We start from the raw sequence: 27,007 nt of genomic DNA, 5'->3' as shown, positions 1-27,007 counted from the left end.
TCCCATAATCTCCTGGGAAATTGGGTCATTCTTAAATGTTCATCAGCTTTAATTGTCCATATCCCTCATTAAAAGGGGTACAATAGGGCAGTGGTTATATCACTGCAATCCAGGGGCCTAGATAAATAATGAGCTCAAATTTGGGAATTTCAATTCAGTTTCTAAAAGAAATGGAATTACTGTAAGAAGCTGGTTTCAGTAAAACAATGTCCATGAAGTTGTTCGATTGTCAGAAAATCCCAACTGACTAACTGCTGTCGTTTAGGGAAAGTAACCTCCTGTCTTTTACCACGTCTGACCTCAGAAGTGGCTTAGCAAGCCATAGTGGCATCACACCGCCATTGTGGCCCATCACCACTTTCTTGGGAAAAGCTAGCGATGACTAATAAATACCAACCTAGCCAGCGATGCTCATATCCCAAGGATGAATTTTTAAAAATTGGGAAACCCTGGGCATATTTTGATTATAGACTTGTGGCAGCTAGAATGACCTCCCTTTCCAGTTTAGCTTACAGTCACAATAGGTTCAACAATGGAAATATCAGTCCTTGCAGAGTTGGTGTTAAATCTCAGGTTTTGAGCTTGATTGATTCTCTTGTGGCTCCTGCCTTCAATCCATGCCTGTCTGTAGGGAGGGGATGCATAGGGAAGGGGCTGTGCATGGGTGGCTCTTCTCCTTTTGCAGATATCCAACAAGGATTTGAGTTCGGCTCGGAAGTTTGCATTAAGCCAGCAGTAGATGAAGGGATTGTAGCAAGTGCTGCTCATGGCAAACCAATGGAAAGCAAAGTATATGGCATTGTTGGTGTTGATGGCCTTGCTGGAGATAAGCACCACATAGCAGTTCAGAGGAAACCAACAGACGGCAAACACCACAACCACTAGCATCAGCATCTTCAGCGTCATTTTCTTCTTGCGTCTGTGAGCGAAGTACTGCTCCACGGTGATGTCTCCGATGGCATTCCGTAGCCACAGCTTCTTTGCCACCATTGTGTAGGCCACAGTTATGATGAAAAGTGGCAAAACGTATAGGAGAATGAAAGTAGACAGGTCCATGTATTTCCAGTACAGATCTGCTGGCTGTGGGAAGTTGTGGAGACATAAACTTCGCACTTTTTCTTTCCTGAAACACAGAGTAGATAAGTAGATAAGCAATCTCTTTAGTTGATGGGCACACGCGGAAGTAGGTAATAGTGCAACCCGGGCGGTATTGCATTGGCCACCCATTCTACACCCAACCCACTCATCAGTCCCATTGACCTCAACAGAAATTGAATATCTAGCAGGGTATAACAAGCAGCCATACCACCTGTTTTGAGTTACTGCCCACAAATCTCTTTACTTCAAATCTCTTTACTTACAGGGTGACAAGAGGATACTACCGAATAGGAATGAGAGTCTGGATCACCAACTATTTTTTCAGTTCTCATTCTAATTTTTTTTCAATTAGCTACTCTCTGATGCTCCACATAAGATTGTTCAGTTAGTGTCAATTAGTGCCTTGCGTCACCCTTGGCTCAGTGGTAGCATGCTCGCCTCTCAGTTAGAGGCTGTGGGTCTAAGCCCCAGTCCAGGGAATTAAGCACATATTCTAGACTAGCATTTCAGTTCAGCCCCGAGGGAGTGCTGCATGGTTAGAGGTGTTTTCTTTTGGTTGAGATGTTAAATGGAGACTATCTGCTATCGTGGTACTATTCGAAGAGCAGTGCAGTTCCCCTAATATTTTGTCTGTTTATCCCTCAATGTTGGCCAAACCCTTACACCTAAAATAGGTGACCTGGTAACTTATTTCATTGCTGTTTGTGGGAACTTGCTTGTGCATAAATTGGCTGCATGCTTTTTACAACAGTGACAATATTTCAGAAGCACATAATTAGCTGTAAACCACTTTGAAATGTCCAGAGGTTGTAAGAGGTGCTATACAACTGCAAGCATTTTCTTTGTGTCAAATTCGGAGCACCTGTTTTTATACAATCCAATTGTACCCTCTCTGCTGTTCAGCTGAAGGTATCGATTGCTTGCTGGGGTACATGTCCCGGGGAAGTAGGCATCCACATGTTTTTATGTGTGAGCCCAGGTCACAAGAGCTTTAGGGGGTATTTATCCAAACCTAAATCTGTCCTTACATGTGCATATGTATACTTTCCAAGGAATGGTTCCAATATGGCTAAAACACTGGCATCTAGCTGGAAATGTGGAAAATTGCCCAGGTGTCTTCTGTCAACAAAAAGCAGAACAAATCCAATCTGGCCAATTACTGCCCCATCACTGCACTCGCATCCATCAGCAAAGTGACAGATGTGCTGTCAACAGTGTCATCAAGCCACAATTTCACAGCAATCACATGATCATCAATGCTCAGGTTAGGTTCCACTCAGCCCCAGGCTTCATTAGCAAACATGGACAAAAAAGCTGAATTCAAGAGGAGAGGTGAGAGTGACTGCCCTTGACAACAAGGCAGCATGAATGTGGCATTAAGGAGCTCTAGCAAAATTGAAGTCAATAGGAATCAGGGGAAAATTCTTCACTAGTTGGAGTCATACCTAACACAATAAAGGAAGATGGCTGTGGTTGTTGGAGGTCAATCATCCCAGCCCCAGGACATCACTAAGGTGATTCCTCAGGGTAGAGTCTTAAGCCCAAGAATCTTCAGCTGCTTCATCAATGACATTCCCTCCAACATATGTGGAGATGTTCACTGATGATTGCACAGTGTTCAGTCCGATTCACGGCTCCTCAGAAACTGAAGCAGTCCATTCCCTCACAAGCAAGACCTGAATAACCTTCAAGCTTGTGCTGACAAATAGCATCATATTTGTGCCAGACAAGTGCCAGGCAATGATCATCTACAACAAGACAGAATCCAATCCTCTCCCCTTGACATAAAACAGCATTTTCATTGGTGAGTCCCCCACTGTCATCATCTTGGGGATTACTATTGACCAAAAGCTTAACTGGACTGGCCATATAAACACAATGGTTGAAGAGCAGGTCAGAGGTAGGGAATTCTGTATTGAGTTATTCACCTCCTGACACCCAAAATCTGTCCACCATGTACAATGCACAAGTGTGATGGAATACTCTCCACTTACATGGATAAGTGCAGTTCCAACAACACTCAAGAAGCTCAACATCATCCAGGACAAAGCAGCCCACTTGACTGGCACCTCATCCACTACTTTAAGTAATAATTCCACCACCAACACATATTAACAGTAGTGTGTACCATCTACAAGATGTACTGCAGCAACTTGTTAAGCCTCTTTCGACAGTACCTTCCAAACCTGCAACCTATACCACCTAGAAGGACAAGTGCGGTGAATGCATGGGAACACCACCACCTGCAAACTCCCCTCCAAGCTAGACACTATCCCAACATCAACCATATTGACATTCCTTCACTGTCGCTGGTTCAAAATCCAGGAACGCCCTATCTAACAGCACTGTGGGTTTCCCTACACCACATGGACTGCAGCAGTTCTGGAAGTTGGCTCACCATCACCTTCTCAAGGGCAATTATAGATGCTCACGTCCTATAAGCAAATAAAAAAAAAACAAATATAGGGATCACCTCCACAGCCTGAACCAAATACAGCTCTGAATGTCGTAGCCGGTTCTTCCTCCCTGTCCCAATTACTGATTTCCTCTGCTGATAGCCACCCCAGCCCTCTCAATTTCCCACCACCAGCCCCCACAACCACCCCTAACATAGCTGCTTCCCCTTTCTCACAAAGGGTCACTGCTAGTGACACAGCAAGTCAGAATTACAATCCTTTCCATCGGTACACAGCCTGGGAATACCCAGCTACTATCTAGGGCTCATTAATCGCTAAATTCAGGAAGGCTTTGAGCCTATCTGGAGCATAGGACATTCCTTGCACTTAGTTCTTGTGGGCAGGTTGCCTTTATTCACTTTCTAAGCACACATAACCATCATACATTACACTAGGATGTTAGTAAAAACCTGTAAAATAACCTCAATGACTAATCCTTACAATAGCATGATAGTTGTGATGTAAAGACCATTTAATGACTACCTGATTGGCTAATTGACCATTGACTCCTATCTCCCATTATTAACTTCAGTGTTGTGGCTGGAGGACCTTCCTCCATCAGATACCTGCTGCCAGCATCAAACATTCTCAGGTCAGAAAAGTCTTTTGTAGATTAAAGGCACTACAGCAATGCAGTTGTACCATTGTGGTAGTGATCAGTTAACACAGCCCAGGCTGCAAATGAAGTCATAAGCATTCAAGAGCTTATTTAATAATTTGACGAGACAACAGCGAAACTGTTGCTGCTCTGGGCCCACATCCATTAGAAACTGGTTTGAGACTGCCCAAGTTCATTTCGGACTGGGCATTTTTTCATCTAGCAAGGAAAGGAGGGCTTTCAGCCCAATACATTGCTGGATTTGAACTTCCAACCTACATGTGCGCAGATGGAAAAAAAAACACTGTTTAACTGCATTGCACCGACAACTCCAACAGTATAGTCATTAATGTCTGTAGCACTGGATACAACTGAAGCTTTTGTGTCACTTTTTAGTGGGGACAAAGGATAACCTATACAGCTTTAGAGGGAGGTGGTGGTGTAATGGCAACGTTCCTGGCCTAGTAACCCAGAGGGTGAGCCTAAAGCTATGGCCTCAAATCCCACCACAGCAGCTGATGTAATTTAAATTCAATGAATAAAATTTGGAAATGAAGGCTACATTCAGTAATGATGACTATGGGGCTACTGTCAGGAAAAATCCATCATCTTTTTTAGGGAAGAGAGATGCCATCCTTACCTGGCCTGGCCTACAAGTGACTCCAGATCCACATTAATATGGTTCCCTCTGAAATGACCTAGTAAACCACTCGGTTCGTGGGCAATTAGGGATGAGCTATAAATGCTGGCTTGCCAGCCCACTCCCATGAAAGAATAAATATTTTAAAAATTTACTTACTATGAACCCTTTGCTATTAGCTCTGAGAAAGTAAAGCTTAGTTCAAAGCAGAATCACATTATTAGTTGGATTATCATCAGTAAAGGTGCTGTAGATTACTGCATCATTCTGCATAACTTGGAAATGCATGGGGGCTTAATTCCTCAACCTTATCTGCTCTGAAAGAGGAGGTAAAAAGAACATAGCCTCCATCGCCAGATCATGAGGAATCTGCACAAGAGAGAGATGTGGCTCAGGGTAACATTTAACCAGTAGATATGAATAGTAACTCCTATACAACAGTTTTCAATAAATGTAACACAAAAAACAAATACAGGAGCCTTTCTCTCCTCATCATCTCCTTTCAGTTTCTCAATATTACATAATTCTTCAAGGATCACTCAGGCTCCAAAGTTGCATACCACCAGTTAAACAACCTGTATACTCATAGTTCCAAACAGATCTCTATTTTACTATTGAATTCCTATAGACTCCAACTACTTTTTACCACCATGTCTACCTTTGATAACTATCACCTGGCTAATTCTAGCCCGTAATTTTCTAGCTATGTGGTGTTACGTGGCAGAAGGTTGAGAAACAAATGGCTGAACAATTCGATTGAAACCTTCAGGAACTTAGGTCACTCATGTCTCAGTGGTGCTAATGTCTTGAAGGACCTACTTCCAGTTCCTTTTGTACTATAACTGTAAGGGGAATAGGCCCCAAACTGAAGCACCCTCATCTTCCAAATCTGTGATCTCTACCATCTAGAAGGATAAGGGCAGTAGATGCATGAGAACACTGTCACTAGGTCAAATCCTGGTACTCCCTCCCTAGCAGCACTGTGGAAGAACCTACAGCACATAGACTGCAACGTTCAAGAAGGCAGCTCACGACCAGGGGCAATTAGGGATGGGCAATAAAATTGCTGGCCTAACCAGAATGAAAAAAACAGTAAAAACTGGGAAATAAGAATACTGGTCCAAACTGGTCTTGTATATCTTGGGAAAAATTGTCCCTCTGTTGGCGGGGGTGGGGGGGGGAAGTTCAGGAGCGGGCGCGCCTCCAATCGGCCATTTTATGTAGTCGGGCCGATTAAGGCCCACCCAACGTGACATCCATCAGAAAGCGCTATGCGCTCCCTGTGCGGGCGGGGGATTCCCTAAGCCGGGAGTGCGCTCTTTTGCGCATGCGCACGATACAGCACTCTCACCTCCCTAAGGCTAAGTGCTACCTCAGGGAGATCGGCACCAAATTCAAAAATGGTCAATGCACAAAAATAAAATTTCCCTGACATGTCCCCTCATGTGACACTGTCAAATGAATTGAGACATGTCGATCACTTTTATTCAAATTTTTATTAAATTTTTTAAAACTTACATGAGACCTCATCCCGCCCTTGGAAGAGGTTTCATGCTTTCTCTGAAGCCCGCCAGGGCTCCCGGCCTGCCCACCAACCCTAAGGTTGGACGGGCAGGTCTATTAACTACATGAATTAGTTCTTAAATGGTCTCAATTGGCCATTGACAGGTCGGCGGGCGCACAGCTGATTCGCTGCGCCCCCACCTTCCTGAAAATTGAAATGAGGCGGGGTGACGTCGGGAGTTCTGCCTGATGTCATCCCGCCTCAGTTTACATGTCGGCAAGTGAGCCCCGTCCCCCTGCTCGCTGACCTCAATATCCTGCCCCTTAAAATGGAACACCAGTAAAAACTGGGAAATAAGAGTACTGGTCTGAACTGTTTTTTTCCTTCTAGGTATAGTGAAACAATTTTTATAAAACGTGTTAACACTGGGAGGCAGATGGGGAGGGGGGAGGTGAGGAGGTGTTAGTCTCATTGTCACTATCTTGCAATACTTCCTGCATAGGTCACAGATGCAGGTCGCAGACTCCTATAATTTATCCACTATCTCTGCCATAGGTGTGAACATTATCCATCACCTGTACACAAGATTAATATCTGTGTTATGGCCTTTTGAAAACTGGATTCCTGAAACTTGGGTTCCGAGTATGCTCAGCAAATAAATCATTCCTCTACTTATTATTCAACAATGGTTTATCCCAACTCCCTTACTCGGCACCCACCCACCACCATCCCCCTCAATCCAGTTGATTCCATGCTCAGGGCCTTTCGCTCACTAGGACTATCTAGTGATATTTCTCTCTAACTAACTACCTCCTCCCATGTGATGTATTTAGACTGGTGCTTGACTACATAAGATTTCATGGTGAGGCTGGAGAAAGACTTGTTCAGCTTGACTTACCAAGCTGTTCTCTGAATGTACATCTTCTTGATTACAAAAATAGGATAAAGAAAATAAAATAATTTTAGAGGGTCAACGTTCTGGATTTTCTTTATAGGTGTTGCAAATCAGTAGCAGACTAGCTACAATCTTGGAGCAAAAGCAAAATACTGGAAATCTGAAGCAAAAACAGAAAATGCTAGAAAAACACAGCAGATCTGGCAGCATCTGTTTCAGGCTGAAATTTTAACTTTGTTTCTCCCTCCTTAGATGCTGCCAGCTCTAACATGTAGTTCTAACATTTTTTCTGTTTTTGTTTGTTATTATAAACTTTGAACATCTGACAACGACGTGCTGTGCTGGACTGTGCCCAGCCTTTACTAACTTCTTCTTGGCAGCTCACTTCCTTATTCCTGCAGTTCCCATTGTTTCTCCTCTGTGGCTCCGAAGGATTTGGTAGTGCCTCTTCATGGGCTTAGAGTGCTCCTGTTGAGACTGTTCCTACTTCTGTGGCAAGGTTTTTCTTTCCAAGGACAAAATGCATGGAGAAAGAACTTGATTGCACTACACATGCTTTCACACACCTGCATCTATAACATAGTGATATTGCTTTCAAGTGAAGGCCAGCACTAATAACCTCTTCCTTGAGGCAACCACCGCTAACCCTTGAGTCAGGCCATAACCATAATGATATGGTGGGAGAAAAACGCCTCCACGATTCTTGACATTTCTTTCAAATATTAAAGTTTTACATTCACCCAATCATTTTGTCATGACCATGGATCCTATACCTCAATTACTTATGGACATACTGAACTTATAAGTAAGACATGTGTTTTTTTTTAAAGGGGCATATAAGCAAAATCTGGCTTAGGCTGTAAGATAACCACTTGTTGGAAAATTCCTATGTCAAGTACTTAACCAATTAGTTCAGAGGCAATGGACTGTCACACCTAAAAGGTGTGACAGGGCCTACTTCAGCAGAGGCACTTGAAAGGAAAAGATACAATGTACACTGAACTGTAATCTCCTGTGGTTGCAGAGGTAATGGAAAATGATTACTATCTCAGCCGAAACCACCTCCTGTTGAGTTATATCCCAGAATGTGAACACAAACTGAGTTGAAAAAAAAACAGATCTGGGTGAAAGATATGTTTGTTTTTCTCTTCCAGGAATACTCAAGGAAAGGGGTTTAAAAAGCCAACTGCAATTTTATTTCTGTGTGCTAGTATGGTTCTGTTCTGGTGTGTGTGTGCTGTGAGGGTCACAGCTGAAGAACACTAACTGGGCTTGCAAGGAAAAAAGACTTTCTCTCTGATTGTTGGAAGCAAATCACAAGTCAGTAAAGCCCCAGTCAAAAAGGAAACAGAACAACTCCTTTCAGCTAACCTGCAGAACCAAGAATCTCCAACCAAATTGCTGAACTGCCAAAGCCAGTGCTACCGGAAGCACCCCAACTCAATGGCCACAATGTTTCACCATCTACTCCCCATGGACAAGCCAAAGGACCGATTTGTATATCTATTTTTTTTACTTTTATTTTGGAATTCAATTTCTCATTTCTAATCTGTGTGTTGCATTTGTATTATTTTTCCTTGTGTTTAGTAACTAATAAGCTGACTATTTCTTTGACTCAGGACAGCCTGGTTAATTGACTTCTTTTAAAACAAATGGGCTGGGAAAAGACATCCACGAGGGAAGGTAAAAGCAAAATACTGCAGATGCTGGAAATCTGAAATAAAAACACAAATACCTAGAAAAACTCAGCAGGTCTGACAGCATATGCAGAGAGGAATATAGTTAACATTTCGAGTCCGTATGACTCTTCATCAGAACTAAGAAATAAAGAAATGAGGTGGAATATAAGCTGGTTGAAGGGGGTGGGACAGGTAGAGCTGGATAGAGGGCCAGTGATAGGTGGAGGCAAAGAAGAGATTGCCAAAGATGTCATAGACAAAAGGACAAAAGGGTGTTGACGGTGATGATATTAGCTGAGGAATGTGCCAATGGTGACATTAAGGGTAGAAAGCAGGACGAGCAAGTGACAGATAGCCCTAGTGGGGGTGGGGTGGGGGGAAGGGATCGAAGTAGGCTAAAAGGTAGAGATGAAACAATGGGTGGAAATACATTTAAAAATAATGGAAATAGGTGGGAAAAGTAAAATATATATTAAATATATATATATATATATAAAATTATAAATGATTGGAAAAAGGGGGATCAGAAAGGGGTGGGGATGGAGGAAAGAGTTCATGATCTAGAGTTTTTAAACTCAATATTCAGTCCGGAAGGCTGTAAAGTGCCTAGTTGGAAGATGAGGTGCTGTTCCTCCAGTTTGCGTTGAGCTTCACTGGAACATTGCAGCAGGCCAAGGACGGACATGTGGGCATGATAGCAGGTTGGTGTGTTAAAATGGCAAGCGACAGGGAGGTCTGGGTCATGCTTGTGGACAGACCGAAGGTGTTTGGTCTCGTCAATGTACAGGAGGCCGCATTGGGAGCAGCAAATGCAGTAGACTAAATTGAGGGAAGTGCAAGTGAAATGCTGCTTCACTTGAAAGGAGTGTTTGGGCCCTTGGACGGTGAGGAGGGAGGAAGTAAAGGGGCATGTGTTGCACCTTCTTTGGTTGCATGGGAAGGTGCCATGGGAGGGGTTGAGGTGTAGGGGGTGATGAAGGAGTGGACATGAGGGAAGGGATCCTTTTTAAATTAACCTTGCTGTGCCCAACTGAGAGGGTTGAATAAAGAAGGGGAGCCAGTTCATCCCTCCTCACCCACAAGCATAACAATTTGAGGTAACTCATCTGGGATCATAACTAATTTGGAGAACCTCACCCAGGATCCAGTCATAGCAGTTTATACTGCAAGGGTAGGTAGGTAATGAGATACGTTATGTCCATATCATCCTCACTTGTGCATGGGGACTTGTGCCATCATTTACTATGACCAACTTCATGGGTAATTAAGGCTCTTCAGCACTATGTGACAGTATGTGCAGCGGTGCAGATGGCACTACTGCTTCTGCCATCTCCTTCCATAGCACCTGCCATATTGACTTATGGACCTCCTCCCTCAGTTCCTTCTTGACCTTACTTCTGTTAGCAGCATGTCCACTGATGTTTCGGAAAACCTGGGAGGTCCTCCTGAGGTCGGACTTCACCCCTCCTCCCCTAGCCTCATGTCAATGTTTGCAGTGTTTTCACCTGGTTCAGTGTGCTTCCAAAATGTGCAAGCTCCCCTGAGATGCAACCTGAAACACAACTAGAATGTGACTGTGGGCTTTTTTTAGATTGCCGAGGGAGTTATTATTATATTGTGCCTTTACCTGAGCGTGACCATTGAAGCTGTAATGTGTCACAGATACATTGAAGGTTTTATATTGAATTAGGAGAGTTGATTTGGTTGCTATGAGTTTCCAAATTTCTAATCTTGCAATTGAATTGGGTTGAGAGCAACTGAGCAGTGCATTCCCACTAGTCTGCTATTTTTCCTTAAAACCTTCTTTGGCATTGTGAAGCAAAGCCCCAGTCGCATAGGTTTCCCGTACTTATTTGTTGGCCGGGTCCCTGTACTAACACTTACTTTTTGCACAGTTCAGCTTCTGTGCCATGAGAATAGCTGGACCCTGCTAACAGTAACATTTATTCCCTACATTTCTCCCCATCTCTCCTAGAGGCGCCAACTCCAGCTAAATTTAGCAGAGAGTGGAACCTAACGCCGATACAAACCAAAGACTGACTGGTAATGTGCTTCTTTATACATTAGACCTCAGTAAGTCCTTTAAAATCAACTTCTTTGGTCTGGTGATCACCAGTCATTGTTTGAACATAAACAAAAATAAACATAAGGATGATTATGGCCTGGATTTTCTGGTCATCAGTCAATCGACGCTGTTCACCATTAACCTTGAAGAAAGTTGCCCACAACAAGCTAGTGATCTCTGTGATGTGGAATTTCCTTTCTCGACGATAGTTTATTTCATGCAGCAAAACAGGAGGATCAGAGCAGGTGTCCAGTAACAGTGATACCATCAAGCAGGGCAAGCATTGAAGAATTCTCACAGACAGCAAACCAGGAATGAAATGCATTAATTACCCTACAATTTAAATAAAATTTACATTGAGCAAAATAAAGGTTGGAATATAGACATTGGAAGCTGAAGTATCATAAACAAACTTACAAAAAAATGATTATAAAAAAATAACAATGGAATGTTTACCATGATGTAAAGTTTGACATTGCACAAATATAAAATTAGTTTTCCACGGCCAGAAAGGTTGTTCAGCAGCAGTTATGAAATAGCACACTGTTAAAAACCCAGTTACAATGTATTTACAAAATGTAGCTTTTCCAGGTTATTTCATAGCGATATTACAACTTAAAAGATGTTCTTGTCAGTTCAGTGATTTCTAAAAATTTCCATCTGCGGGGACTTCAAAAATGCACCTGGTAGAGAAGCAGAGAATTTCTAGCAGCTATTTCTGGAGTCTATTTATGTGCAGATACCTTCCCCTCCAAGCCACTCACAATCCTGACTTGGAAATATATCGCCGTTCCTTCACTGTCGCCGGGTCAAAATCCTGGCACTCCTTCCCTAACAGCACTGTGGGGGTACCTACACCACATGGACTGCAGCAGTTCAACAAGGCAGCTCATCACCACCTTCTCAAGGGCAATTAGGGATAGGCGATAAATGCTGGCCCAGCCAGTGATGCCCATATCACATGAATGAATGAAAGAAAGTTTCTGTCAATTTCATAGGGTAATGATGGCGAATTCACTACAACCTCAAAATCCAGTTAAGTGCACCTATGTGAAATGGAATATAATAAAAGGAGGTGAATATTCCCTGACTGGCTTTGCTTGCTGCTCACCTGTATTCAACTCTGAATAGCTTCTGGTAGATTGCATGCGGAAGGGAGAAGCAGGTTGCCATGATCCAAATGACGATGATACAGATGACTCCTTTAACCGTCGACATCCTGGGTTTCAGTGGGTGCATGATAACCTGTGCAAAGCAAAGCAGAAGGGAATCAAACCTCTTCAATGGGTGTCCCATGCATCCTGGAGTATACAAGCAATGTATGGCCCACGTGCAAAGCTTCCAGGTGCAAAGAAATGACCTTTTCTCCCCTCGATTTTCTCCTCCATCCGCTAAAGACATCAAGTCATGCAAGGGCACTGTTCCACAGATTCCAACTACCTATGGGAGCGCTCACCCAAGCAGCTATTTCTCATGTGTCTGGGAAACAAGCAGCAGCAGACATTTTGACCAGATAGGACTTCAGAGCCAATACAGTCATTAGCAAATATCCACATGCAGGAATAGACAAATTTTCTAGCTGGCGTGATGAACAGTGAGATATGGCTGTGGTTTTCCCTATATCACAGGCTCTGAAATCATTTGTTAATGACTTCCAAAAGGCTGTTAAGTAGCAAGTAATCAGGGAATCACTGCAGAAAAGGGAAGTGTCAGAAGGTACTTCAGCAGCTCTGCCAGGACAAAAATCCCCTGTTCTTTTGTCCACAGTTACAAAGCGAAGTGATCCAGTTAGTTTTGTCTCTCATTGCAGAAGGGGAAATAATTTAGAAATTGTGTTACCAATAGGGCGGATTTGTTCTTCCTTTCAATTTGTAGAGGCTGCTAGATTTGCTCTGAATTTCCTGCTCAACCACTCAACATGGAATGCATAATATGCTTCAATAGGGTTTCAAGATCATTTCTAACATAAAAGGATATTGCTTGAATTACTGATCTAGCTAAGCTGTCCAGTTATTCAGATCCCACTTCGAAGAGTATCCATATTGAGCCCCATCAATGACACTGTGTGCAGGAAAAACAAAAAAAAAATATGATAGAGACACTCAGCAGGTCAGGCAGCATTTTCAAAGCGATCAGATTTGGGGTGTCGGGCTGAACTTTCCTGGCCCCATGCAGTTGGGTTTGGAGATGGAGGGAGGTCGGGAAAGCAGACGGAAGCGGCGTCAGGATGGTTCACCTGGTGTCGTTCCACGTCCGGGGGAATTTCCCAGGGTGGGCTGGGAGCAAAGTTAATAGGCCGCTTCAAGGAGGCCGGCAGCCAATTAGGACAATTAAGGTCCCAGGTAGGCGCAATTTTCCAAAGGTGGTGGCCAAGTACAGAACCTGGAAGCTCCTTTGAGGTGGCCTCCCTATGGCAGGCCAAGGGGCCATTGGAGCCAGAGACTCTAAGCCCCAATGAAAGAGCTTTCAGGATGAAAGGATTGCCGTGCCCTAACCAATCCTGTGGAGGGGTTTCTCCCTCCACATCTATGTCCCAACCATTCATGGGCCTCTTCGTTCTCAGGTTTGCAGAAGACATCCAAGGGTGCCTCCATGTTGAGGCTCCCTCAAGATTGCCTTTCTACTTCAGCAGTGCCCACTTCTCTTGTTGGGACTGCCAGCCATTGTGTGCTGAAGGCCCTCTGATTGGGCCTCCCATATCAGGACCCACGGAGGCGGCCAATCAGGAGGTCACTGGTCAAAATTTTGTGCTGGTGGACACAATGACGGCATGCACAGACTGGGGACCCTGATATAGTTTCTCAGCCCTTTGCTTCAGGTCAATGATCTCTCTGATAAGTTTTTAATCATTCACGGGATGTGGGTGTCGCTGGCTAGGCCAGCATTTATTGCCCCTCCCTGATTACCCTTGTTCAGAGGGCATTTAAGAGTCAACCACATTGCTGGAGGGTCTGGAGTCACATGTAGGCTGGACCAGGTAAGGACGGCAGGTTTCCCACGAGTGAAACTTAACAGTTCATATTTCGATTATTCGTGGCCTAAGCAAATTTTTCAAACTGGGCTACATAGAAAATATAGCAGTCAGAATGCCCATTCGGTGCAAATTGTAATAGCTGAAGCAAAATACTGAAGATGTCGTGAATCTGAAAGAAGAACAGGTCAGATTGGATCTAGATAGAAGCAGGGTTAACCTTTCAGGTCTGTAGCCTTCTGTCTGAACAGAGCTCCATCCTGAGGATTTCACCAAATTCAGTCTTTACTGTGGGTGGGCATCAGTAAAGACACTATTAATTAGGCTCTGTTGGAACTGTATGTGGGTGGGCATTAATAATGGTGCAATCAGGCTCTGCTTCAATGCCAAACAACTTTAATCACTGTATCTTCACAGAAATCCACAAAATGTGGAGTTCAGCCAAGATGATAAAATGTAAGCGTTCAATTTTAAAATGCTATTTATGCTGGGACAATCTCAGCTCTGTTCCTAGCACATGTCAGCAGACAACCCTCAGGAGAGCAAGGGAAGGCCAGGGAAAATTTGTTGGTGAAAATTTACAGCAAAACTCGTCCTTGCCCAATGCCACCTTGGAGCTCCCAGTTCTCCTGGGCTGGTGGCCTGCTCAGGGTGGAGTCATTCTTCCATTCCCAGGCTGCTGTGACCACTGCTGGAAAACTGCGAATGAATTCCATCCACAAAATGTCAAAAGTGGCTGAAATGTTGAACCAAAAAAATCCAGCTTAATTTTTGGAGCCGCGTCAAAGGCTTGCGAACGAGCGCAATTAGCAGAAACTCCCAATGGTGATTAATTCAGCCCGGGCGAGTGGCTACGTTTTGTGAGAGGGGCAATGTGCTTAAAACTAGCCCAAATGATTGAGGAAACCCAAATTGCACTGAACACAATTTGTGCTTAAAATTCCGTGATTCTTTTTGCAGCAGTTATGCCAATGTTGTCAGAATTGCACTGAAGTGACCGGTATGGTCGAGGAGAACCTTTGGGGTGATACCTCTATTTTGCAGTGGTCACTGGATAGCAACAAGGGGCAGGATGTTTGGGTCGCGGGCGGGCGCGATCGGCAGGTCTGGGGTTGGCCTGAGGAACGGACTGCTGATCGCAATCGGCCCCGACCGCGAGTTTATGCTGGCTGGCCAATTAACAGCCAGCCGGTGTGAAGGACGCGCTGAAATGTTCAGGCAGTGCTGCCAGGGTGAGGGCGGGTGGAGGGCAGGGGCTGACTAAGGACTTTAAAACAGTTAAATAAAGTTTGGGAAAAAAAATGTGCAAACATCACAATCAGTCACCTGAATATAAGCTTGATAAAAATGCTGTCCATAGTTTTTGATTTTTTTAAAAAAAATTTAGTAATGGAAACCTCATCCCCCCCCTTGGATGAGGTTTCATGATAAAACGCAAAGTCCGCCTGGCCGATTTGCCCGTCCGCCAAACGTAAGGTCGGACGGACCACAAAAAAATCGGAGACAATTACAACTTTAATGACCTTAATTGGCCACTTAATTGTCGGTGGCCACACTTCCAACTTACACGCGCGCCCGCTGACTGGAATATCGTGCGAGTGCAGGATGACATCGGGACGCTCACCCGACGTCACCTCATGCGATTTCACATCTGATCGGGTCAGGAGCGCCCCCACACGCCGACCTAAAAATTCTGCCCCGCCTGACTGATTTTCCCCTCTGTCAGAATCAATTCCAGTGCCTCAAGCCGCTCCACGGAGTAATCACTGGCAAACTGGTAATATGAATTAAATCTAGACTACCGGCTTTAAACAGTCCTTATTGATCTTGGTCAATCAAGGCTCAATTCCTAGCAAATATGAGCCTGGAGGTAAAACCTTGTTAGGTTGTCGACCCACACTAATTGTCAATCTCATTCAGATAAGTCAGAAGGAGAGCTTACCAGGGAACGAAGAGGTTGCAGTTATGTGAACAAAATGCTTTTCCAACTGTTTTTTTAAAGAAACTCACAGGAACTTTTGATGTTGACACTAGTTGGCCAAATGTGCAAAATTATTTAATTTACCCACCTTTGAGATCTTTTACCTTGATGAAAGGAAAGAACTTGTAAAAAGGTAAACTAAAAACAGAAAAAAAAAATACCGTATTACTCTAGCCTGGCACACGGTTGGGAAATGTAGAGAATAACATGACCTGAACTGTATTGAGTTATGCAATTGCTTGAGTTATTGATGATAACTGTCAAACTTTTCCACATTTCTCAGCTTTCTATAAAGCCCCTGGGTAGACAGAAAAAAAATCTTGCTGCACGACAGTCTTTCTTCTGATTTGTCAGGTTGTCCTGATTTGAGGTCGTCGGGTGCGTGCGATCGGCGGGTCCGGGAGTGGCTGGGAAATGGACCCCCAACCGCGATCAGTCCCGATCAGAATTTCGCACTGACTGGCCAATTAACAGGCAGCCACCGTCAAACACGCGCTAAAAAGCTCAGCGCTGCCAAGGTGGGGGCGTGAAGAGGGGGTGGGGGGGGCGGACAATGACACCATCCCACGGGCGCGGGTGAGCGCTGCGAGAGAGCTCCCTGAAGGCAGAAAGCTGCCTCAGGGAGCTGCAGACTGCCAAATCATTAAATGAAGCTGTAAAAAGGCTGCAAAAAAAAAAAACCGTCCATGCATCACAATCAAGCACCTGAAAGCACACCTCACAAAAATGCTGTCCACAGATATTTATTTTTTATTTTATTTCCTAGGAGAGATTTCATCCTGCCCTTGGAGGGGGTTTGATGAAAAATGTAAAGGCCGCCTGGCTGATTCACCTTTCCGCCAACCTTAAGGTTGGATGGGCCACAAAACAATCGCAGACAATTGCGCCATTAATGGGCTTAATTGGTTGCTTAATTGTCGGCAGGCGCGCTTCCAAATTTTGCGTGCACCCACTGAGCGAAATATTGTGAGAGACGCTCAACCGACATCATCTCGTGCAGTTTTACGCCGGATCAGGTCGGGCGAGCGCCACCCGTGGGATGTAAAATTCTGCCCCTAATTTTCACATTGCATCTTTGAACTCTACTATCTGGTTTTCCCTAAGTTCCAAAAACACCATCTTATTTGCTTTTCCAACCACCATACTGAAATTGAGACTCATTGCACCCTATCTTAATGTGTCTTTTCCCAGGATCCCAAAACAGCAGAACTCCTTGCCTCTCTCAAGTGTTCTCATTCTTAAACAATCTGTAGGATTTAAAAACCAAGTCTGTAGTCTCTTAACCAGTTCTTATTTTGACCTTTTGTTAAACTTGGTGATTTCCCACATTATAAGTCTTAGTCCTTCAGTTACAGCATTTGCTTAAAGATCATTAATTAAATACATTTCTCCTTATAAGTTCCAGCTAATATATGCACTCTGACTTATGAATTTCTATCAATATTGTCTTTATTACAATTGTTATACTGTGGACTCATCACCCAGTGATATGTATTTTTAAACATGGAATCTGGTTCAAATTCTTCCCAATATGTAAAGGTTAGTTTTGGTAATCTCAGTATTAGTGGCCTTATCAGTCTAAGGCTTTCTCACTTTTAAACTGTTACCACTGTGCTGGAATGTGTGAATTACTGCTCTCTTTTGGTAAGAATTGCACTTTCCTAGCACTGTGCCTATGAAAGAAAGATAAGCATTTCCCTCATGAGTGGCCTTTGATATAATGAAGAATTCCACAATCGTACACTGCCAACAGAGAGTCATGTTTGCAGAGAACACAGGCCAAAGAATTGAAACAGGTTGAACAATGCGAACAATGTCATATCCTACCATACTCCCTCTCCACTGGCACTGCAATAACCCTAGAATCTTTACACCTACATTTGGGAATAAATTTTCAGTGAATGCGGTTTAGACATGAGTGAGGAAATCACTGACACTAGCGCACCCACAGTTCTATCATTTCCAATTGGTTTGCGAGACATGGGGTCTTATGAAATTTACAATTTGTAGTCAGTACCTTTCGCTGAATTTATCCTACATACATAGTCCTTGGGTTTTGTCAGATGACTAAAGTGTCAGTTATACCATGAAGGGATGCATTTAATATAACACTTTTATGAACAATATGACTGCACCAAATAAAAATACATCAACACAGAATTATTTGATTTTTAGTTAATCAACAAACTATTAAGTGCTCCTCCTGAGGACATCACAAAAGAAATAAAGCAAAATGGTAGCTTATGAAAGTTGTGATGAAAGGTCACAGACCCGAAATGTTACTTCTTTCTTTACCCGCAGATGCTGTTGGTCCTGTTGAGTATTTCCAGCGTTTTCTATTTTTATTTGAGATTGCTGATGTTAATTGGGGAACTGCTTTGTGACACTTACCAATAGCGGGTTTGTGCATGTGGTGAAGGAAGAACTGCCATCGGGTATCATGGCCCCATGGTCAAACTGCTTGTCAGATTTCATTGCCTATGCTCATTCCTGAAGAATGGTCCTTTTGATAGCAGGAGAATGGAGGAAGCATGACATCATGATGTGGGACTGGCAGGGAGAAAAAATAGGGCACCGGGGTAGGTTATTATGATGCCTGCTTTGTATCACAGATAAGACTTCTGTTATGCCTCTCTACACTGTGGAAAAGGAATTTTCAGCATTTTACACTTCCCGATTTTTAAACCTGCCACCAGAGTGGGAAAATTCCCCGGATTCCTATCCAATGGTAGAAGTTTGCTCTTTATTAATTTCAGAATTTTGGAGGCTATGCAGTACCTGATGTCGGTCCAAAGCAATAGCAGTGAGGGTCAGTACAGACACGTGCACAGAGCAGTACTGTGCAAATCGACTGACATGACACATCAGCTTCCCGAACACCCAGTTACTATTTACAAACCGAACCTGCAAAAGAAACAAGAAATTATCATACTGCAATATTTATTCACTCTTCTATGGATAATTCATCCTTCAATGCCAAGAATAAATAAATATAAAACGGTTAAGCAGTAAATGCCTCACCTCACAAGATAAAAGCAAAATACTGTGGATGCTGGAAATCTGAAATAAAAACAGAAAATGCTGGAAAAACTCAGCAGGCCTGACAGTATCTTTGGAGAGAGAAACAACGTTTTGAGTCTGTATGAATCTTCTTCAAGTGCCCTGAAGAAGTCATATGGACTCGAAACTCATAGACTTATAGGTGTCTATAGGACAGAAGGAGGCCATTTGGCCCATCGTGTCTGCTCCGGTCAACAAAGAACAAATATCAAAGAAGACTAACCCCATTTTCCAGCGCTTGGCCCATTGGCCTGGAGGCAAAGACAATGCAAGTGAATATCTAAATACTTCTTAAATTTTTACAAGAGTTTCTGACTCAACCACCCTTTCCGGCAGTGAGTTCCAGACTCCCACCACCCTCTTGGTGAAAAATTTCTCCTCAACTCCTCTCTTAGCCTTCTACCTCTTACCTTAAATCTATGTCCCCTGGTTATTTTCCACGAATGGAAGAAGTGCCTTCCTATCCATCCTATCTATGCCCCTTATAATCTTATACACCTCTATCAGGTCCTCTCTCAACCTTCATTGCTCCAAGGAAAACAACCCCAGCCTATCCAATCTTTCCTCATAGCTCAGACCCTCCAGCCCAGGCAGCATCCTAATAAATCTCCTCTGCACCCTCTCCAGTGCAATCACATCCTTCCTATAATGTGGTGACCAGAACTGCATGCAGTACTCCAGTTGTGGCCTAACCAGTGTTTTATACTGTTCCAGCATAACCTCCCAGCTCTTGTATTCTATGCCTCGGCTATTAAAGGCAAGGATCCCATATGTTTTCTTAACCACCTTATCCACCAGCTACCTTCAGGGATCTGTAGGTATGCACACCCAGGTCCCTCTGATCTTAGGTGTTTTCCAGGGTCCCACCATTCATACTGTAATCCCTTGCCTTGTTAGTCCTCTCCAAGTGCATTACTTCAGACTTTTCCAGGTTGAATTCCATTTGCCATTGCTCTGCCCACCTCACCAATCCATTGACATCCTCCTGCAGTTTATGGCTATCCTCCTCACTATTAACCACCCTACCAATTTTAGTGTCATCCATGAACTTCTTGATCATACCCCCTACATTTGAGTCCAAATCATTTATGTACACCACAAACAGCAAGGGCCCCAGCACCAAGCCCTCCAGAACCCCACTGGAAACAGACTTCAAGTCACAGAAACATCCCTCTACCATCATCCTCTGCTTCCTGGCTCTCAGCCAATTTTGGATCCAACGTGCCTCTTTGCCTTGGATCCAATGGGCTCTTACTTTCTTGACCAGTCTGCCATGAGGGACCTTATCAGAAGCCTTGCTAAAGTCCATGTAAACCACATCAAATGCATTACCCTCATCAATACTCCTGGTTACCTGCTCAAAAAATTGGATCAAATTTGCAAACACAATCTTCCCTTAACAAATCCATGCTGACTAACCCTGATTAATCCACCTATCTCCAAGTACAGATATATGCTGTCCCTCAGAATTCTCTCTAGTAACTTCCCCACCACTGAGGTTGGACTGACTGGCCTGTAATTTCCTGGTCTATCCCTTCCTCCCTTTTATAATAATGGGACAACATTAGCAGTCCTCCAGTCTTCTGACACCTCACCTGCGGCCAGAGAGCATTTTTTGTTTTTACCTCACCTCACAACTTTACCTGCTCCTTTCTTGGAAGCACAGACTTGGGGTATGGCTCTACTCCAGAGAAGTCAAAAAGCTACTGGTATTTCACACAAGTTGCCATTGTTAACATGTGAATATCAGCAGTTTATTCAATCATGAGCCAGATTCTAACTTTACTCAACATCTACACACATGCACATCCAGAAGGAGATACTGGTTAAAAAAGCAAGAGCAGGAACCCTGTCCAATATTTCTTTCTTTGGATCAGGAACACAACAGCAAATAGTATCAACTCAGGTGACAGCCAAAACCAAGGATAAAAATTCAGACCTTTGGGATCTGTATTACTTACTACCACACTCAATGGTGCATTTATCAACTGTGCTGTTGGAGAAGTCCTTAGTGTTTATTTTTTTAAAAAGAAAGCCAAGCAGAGTTAATGTGGTGGTGCAGCATATTAACAGATCTGAAGGCCCATGTCTTAAAGGACCATAGATTGCAGACCTCAAGAGAAAGGAGGGATTGAAGACAAATGGCCTGAAGTAATATGCTGTAGACTAAGTATTCGGAAACAATAAGATAAAAGAAAAATACTGTGGATGCTGGAAAAACTCAGCAGGTCTGGCAGCATCCATAGAGAGAGAAACGGAGTTAACATTTTGAGTCTGTATGACTCTTCTTCAGAGCTAAAGAGAAGTAGAAATATGATGGATTTTTCACTGTTTGAAGGCGATGGAGCAGGTGGAGCAAAATAGAAGGTCAGAGATAGGTGGGAGCTCAGGAGAGATTGACAAAGATGTCATGGAAACAATACAAAGAGAGTGTTAATGGTAATGTTAAAGACTAAAGAAGGTGCTGATAGGGGCATGAAGCTGAATGTGTTAATAGCAGAACAAGGGATAGCGCTTTGTGAAAGCACAACATTTCTGCCAACTCCAGCATGATCCAACATTTTTTCCAGAATTTTTTGTTTTTCATCTGAAACAATGCTTTGAGTGAGCCACAACTTGATGATGAGAGGATGTTACCCTTTATGGGAGAGACTAGAACCAGGGGACACAGTTTAAAAATAAAGGTGTTTCACATTTAAGACAGAGATGGGAGATAGATTTTCGCTCAGAGGGTCATTAGTCTGTGGAATTCACTTCAGTGGAGGCTGGATCATTGAATATTTTTAAGGCTGAGTTAGATTCATGATTGATGAGGCAGTCAAAGATTATAGGGGCAGACAGGAAAGTGGAGTTGAGGCCACAATCAGATCAACAATGATCTTATGAAATGGTTGAGCAGGCTCGAGAGGCTGAAGGGCCTACTCCTGCTCCTAATTCATATGTTCGTATATAACAATGGTATGACTGTACACTTAAGTGCAGACAGATATATCGGGTGAGCTCAATCAATTGAAATAATGAAAGAAAAATCAGGCCGACAAATTCAATACACAGCACTGAATAACATAGATTATAAACCAAAATCAACCTTGGGAAGCCAGCTAGTGACTTCATATGAACATCATACAGACATATGAATTAGGAGCAGGAGTAGGCTACTTGGCCTCTTGAGCCTGCTCTGCCATTCAATAAGATCATGGCTGATCTGATTGTAACCTCAACCCCACATTCCTGCCTATCCCCGATAATCTTTCACCCCCTTAATCAAGAATCTGTCTAGCCCTGCCTTAAAAATATACAAAGAGTCTGCTTCCATCGCCTTTTGAGGAAGAGAGTTCCAAAGACTCACTACCCTCTGAGAGAAAAAATATTCTCCTCACCTCTGTCTTAAATGAGCAACCCTTTATTTTAAAACAGTGACCCCCTAGTTCTCCCACAAGAGGAAACATCATAAGACCATAAGAGCATAAGACATAGGAGCAGAAATTAGGCCATTCGGCCCATCGAGTCTGCTCCGCCATTCAATCATGGCTGATAAGTTTCTCAATTCCATTCTCCCGCCTTCTCCCTGTAACCTTTGATCCCCTTACCAATCAAGAACCTATCTATCTCGGTCTTAAATACACTCAATGACCTGGCCTCCACAGCCTTCTGTGGCAATGAATTCCATAGATTCACCACTCTCTGGCTAAAGAAGTTTCTCCTCATCTCTGTTCTAAAAGGTCTTCCCTTTACTCTGAGGCTGTGCCCTCGGGTCCTAGTCTCTCCTACTAATGGGAACATCTTCCCCACGTCCACTCTATCCAGGCCTTTCAGTATTTTGTAAGTTTCAGTCAGATCCCCCCTCATCCTTCTAAACTCCATCAAGTATAGAACCAGAGTCCTCAAACGTACCTCATATGTTAAGCCTTTCATTCCTGGGATCATCTTCATATCCACCCTGTCAAGACCCCTCAGGATCTTAAAGGTTTCAATCAAGTCGCCTCTTATTCTGCTAAACTCCAGCGGATACATGCTTAACCTGTCCAGCCTTTCCTCATTCCCACCCATTCCTGGTATCAGTCCAGCAAACCTTCTCTGAACTGCTTCTAATACATTTACATTTTTCGTTAGCTAAGGATACCAGTAGAACCATAGAAAAATTACAGCACAGGAAGGAGGCCATTCAGCCCATCTTGTCCATGCCAGCCCAAGGACACCCAGGTGCCCTTTCTAATCCCACCTTCCTGCAACTGGCCCATAGCCCTGCAACTTACAGCACTTAAGGTACAGATCCAGGTACTTTTTAAAAGAGTTTAAAGTTTCTGCCTATACCACCAACTTGGGCAGCGAATTCCAGACACCCACTACCCTCTGCGTAAAAACGTTCTTCCTCATGTCCCCCCTACACTTCCTGCCATTTATCTTGAATCTATGTCCCCTGGTTCTAGAATTCTCCACCAAGGGAAGCAATTTTATCCTGTCCACTCTATTCCCCTCATAATTTTGTACACCTCAATCAAGTCACCTCTCAGCCTTCTTTGTTCCAAGGAAAATAACCCCAACCTATCCAATCTCTCCTCGTAGCTACACTTTTCTAACCCTGGCAACATTCCTGTAAAACTCCTCTGCACTCTCTCCAGAGCTATTATGTCTTTCCTGTAATGTGGTGACCAGAACTGCACACAATACTCCAGTTGTGGCCTCACCAGTGTTTTATACAATTCAAACATTATATCCTTACTTTTATATTCTATACCTCTGCCAATGAAGGAGAGCATTCCATATGCCTTCTTTACAACCCTGTCTACTTGAACTGCTGCCTTCAGGGACCTGTGTACTTAATGCCAAGATCTCTCACTTCATCTACCCCTCTTGGTATATTCCCATTTATTTTGTAATCCCTGTAACTGTTTGACCTCCCTAAATGTATGACCTCACACTTCTCTATGTTAAAATCCATCTGCCACTTTACCGTCCACTCCACCAACCTAACTATATCATTTTGGAGATTATGGCTATCCTTTACACCATCCACTACTCGGCCAATCTTTGTGTCATCTGCAAATTTCCCAATTGTGCCCCCCACATTCACATCCAAATCGTTAATACATAACACAAACAGCAAGGGCCCCAACATCGAGCCCTGTGGAACATCACTTGAGAAAAATTTCCATTCGCAAGGGCATCCATCGACCATTACCCTTTGTTTCCTGTTACAAAGCCAATCCTTTATCCAGTTTTCCACATTATCCTGAATCCCATGGCCTTTTACTTTCCTGACCAATCTGCCATGTGGGACCTTGTCAAATGCCTTGCTAAAATCCATGTACACAAAATCCACAGCACTACCTTCATCAACCCTTCTTGTTACTTCCTCAAAGAATTCAATTAAATTTGTGAGGCAAGACCTTCCTTTAACAAATCCATGCTGACCATCCCTGACTAGTCCATGCCTTTCCACGTGACAGTTAATCCTACCTCTCAGGATTGATTCTCCTAATTTGCTCACCACCGATGTAAGATTATCTGGCCTATAATTGTTTACACAGTACTCCAGTCTCACCAATGCCCTGTACAACTGAAACATAACCTCCCTACTGTTGTAATCAATTCCCAGCACAATAAATGATAACATTCTATTAGCCTTCATAATTACTTGTTGTACCAGCATACTAGCCTTTTGCAATTCGTGCACTAGGACACCCAGATCCCTCTGAATCTCAGAGCTCTGCATTCTCTCACCATTTAGATAATAAGTTTCTTTTTATTCTTCCTGCCAAAATGAACAATTTCACATTTCCCCACATTATACGCCATTTTCCAGATCTTTGCCCACTCACTTAACCTTTGTAGCCTCCTTATGTCCTCTTCTCAATTTACTTTCCTTCCTATCTTCATGTCATCAGCAAATTTAGTTCCTTTTGTCCCTTCATCCAAGTCATTTAGGTAAATTGTAAAAATTTGAGGCCGCAGCACTGAGCCCTGTTGCACACCACTCATCACATCTTGACAACCAGAAAAAGACCCATTTATGCCAACTACCTTCAATAATTGGTGAAATCTCATATATAATTGACAAAGCTGTTTTTAAGTTTCTTTTTGCCATAAAATAAATCATTAAAAAAAATAATCAATCTTTTCAGGTAATATTGCTCTTGACTAATTTGAGATCTGCAGCATAATTGTAATCTTGAACCGCTAAACCGGTCCTGTCAATATCAGGACTGGGCGCTCCCAGTGAGGAAGTGGTTGTGAAAGACACTCCGAGTTCAATTAAAGGTTAATTATCAATCAGTGATATCAGTTAATGTAATTGAAAGTCTCAGTTTAAGACAATGTTAAAAGCTGTCAGACCCAGCACATGCCCTTTGGAGCATGCTGAGGAATATCCAGGAGAACAAGGCTGTTTTCAGCAGCAATGTACTCTTTAAAATCAAGAGGGTCTAGACTGCAGCAAGATGCACGATCTGTTTGGATTATTCCCTGGACCCCTGGTAACTTAAACCCTTAGATTTTAATGTTCAGATTCTCCCTGACAATAATGTCACTTTTCGCTGCTGCATTTCATATGCTCAGATGGGAAGAATTCTTGGAGATCCGACTGGGGCTCTGGATAGAGGTGAAATGATAATTAAGAAAGGTAATATAATGTCCCTGAGGAGCACGGCAATATAAAACCATTACATATCAAAAATATTTGGAAAGGGTCTTTTGCTAAAATCCTGGGTACCCGCCGGATGTAAAAGTGGCATGTAGAATTGAACCTTGATATATATGGAGATACATGATGGAGGTACCTTGTACCTAACAGGGTGAATTCAAAAATCATTCAGTCGAAAGAGAACGTGCTTCGGGGAATCAGTGCTGCAGCCCTACCTCTAACCCACTGTCCCCTTGAGCCCAGCTCCCTAACATGAGCTTGGACATCACTGATTAATCCCTAAGAGTAATAATAACACCCGGCTCTCCATACTCTCAAAGTGCTGTACTCACTCCCCAAAACACTGCCAGGCAGCAAGACTTAAATGTTTCAGGGGCCACTACACTTCTCATCAAGCTTCATAACAGTTAGCAGAGTTATGCAATTAATATTTAACAAAATGCCTATGTCCTCTTCTTTGAGAATTCACAGTGACATCCCAAATGTACCGGGTGACTCATTATCAATTAAAATAATTCCTCATTTGCATTTACTTTTTGAAAAATAGCCTAGTGCCAAGATATTTTAAGTGAGCAGTGGCTTCATTTAAAACCAGGATTAATTAGCATTTTTTTTTACAATTACCATTATAAAACACAGGCGACTTGAAACATTTCTGCCTGTCAATGTACCAGGGACAGGAAATCTCCCGTTTTTTTTCTCTATCCCGCAGCCAAATTAAAGGTTAGCTAACCACTTTCTCATGAAGTGTCAACAATCAACTGCTTGCAACCTGAGCTCCCAATAATCCTGGAGACCTCAAGAGTGCCTCCAGTTTGGCGTTAAGGCAACAGGCAGGTCTTACCAAGGTGAAGGGGGTGTTGAGAAGTGTGATCATGATATCTGCTACGGCCAGGTTGACAATGAAGAGGCTGGTTGCAGAATGCACCCTCTTGTTTTTGATCACCACCTGACAGACCAGGACATTCCCGAACAGCGAGATGACGATGATGACAGAATAAGCAACGATCAGCAAAGCTTTGACAGTCGGGTTCTGGGACTCGGCTTCATACTTGGTGTGGTTGCTGAAGACGCCCCAGTCCTCGATGGTCAGGTTGCGCCAGCTGAAGAAGGAAGAGGCGTTGGAAAGACCATACAGCGCCGAGAAAAAGTCACTGCTATTGCCCTCCTCCGCGTTCTTTCGGAAGGAGCTGGTAACGTAGGGCAGGGGCAGCCACGGATAGCGACCCATTGCGTTCATTTAACAACAGTTTCAGCAACTTGGAGGCATCTGGGTCTCAGCGATCAGATCAACAGCTTGGTCACTGTGTCAATGCAATAAATAACTGCACCACCCTCCCCCCACCCCCCACTCCCCCGCCCCTCACACTGACAATGTTCTGCTCTCCTGCAAAGGGGTGAAACATGTCCTTCTCCC

General features: G+C 43.4%; 1 protein-coding gene across 1 annotated transcript; it reads right to left on the bottom strand.

The window, feature by feature from the left end:
• Positions 1 to 504: 504 nt before the first annotated feature.
• On the bottom strand, positions 505 to 26,888 carry LOC121282531 (probable G-protein coupled receptor 83). Its single transcript, XM_041196262.1, has 4 exons — positions 26,435 to 26,888; positions 18,666 to 18,791; positions 12,047 to 12,180; positions 505 to 1,123 (listed from the first exon to the last, which is right to left on the bottom strand). Exons 1-4 carry the CDS (start codon positions 26,828 to 26,830, stop codon positions 505 to 507), a joined length of 1,275 nt encoding a protein of 424 aa, XP_041052196.1. The 5' UTR covers positions 26,831 to 26,888.
• Between the last annotated feature and the right edge of the window lie 119 nt (positions 26,889 to 27,007).

The sequence above is a fragment of the Carcharodon carcharias genome, chromosome 9 (genome assembly GCF_017639515.1).
Source record: "Carcharodon carcharias isolate sCarCar2 chromosome 9, sCarCar2.pri, whole genome shotgun sequence".
Lineage (NCBI taxonomy): Eukaryota > Metazoa > Chordata > Chondrichthyes > Lamniformes > Lamnidae > Carcharodon > Carcharodon carcharias.
This window is presented reverse-complemented; position numbering and strand designations above follow the sequence as displayed.

Bases quoted from the DNA above. Each gene is read 5' to 3' on its own strand.
- LOC121282531 (XM_041196262.1), bottom strand. From the start codon at position 26,830: ATGAACGCAATGGGTCGCTATCCGTGGCTGCCCCTGCCCTACGTTACC. The intron at 18,792-26,434 runs GTAAGACCTGCC...TTTCTTTTGCAG, and splicing joins TCAACACCCCCTTCACCTTG to GTTCGGTTTGTAAATAGTAA. The intron at 1,124-12,046 runs GTGAGCAGCAAG...TCTGTGTTTCAG, and splicing joins CTATTCAGAGTTGAATACAG to GAAAGAAAAAGTGCGAAGTT.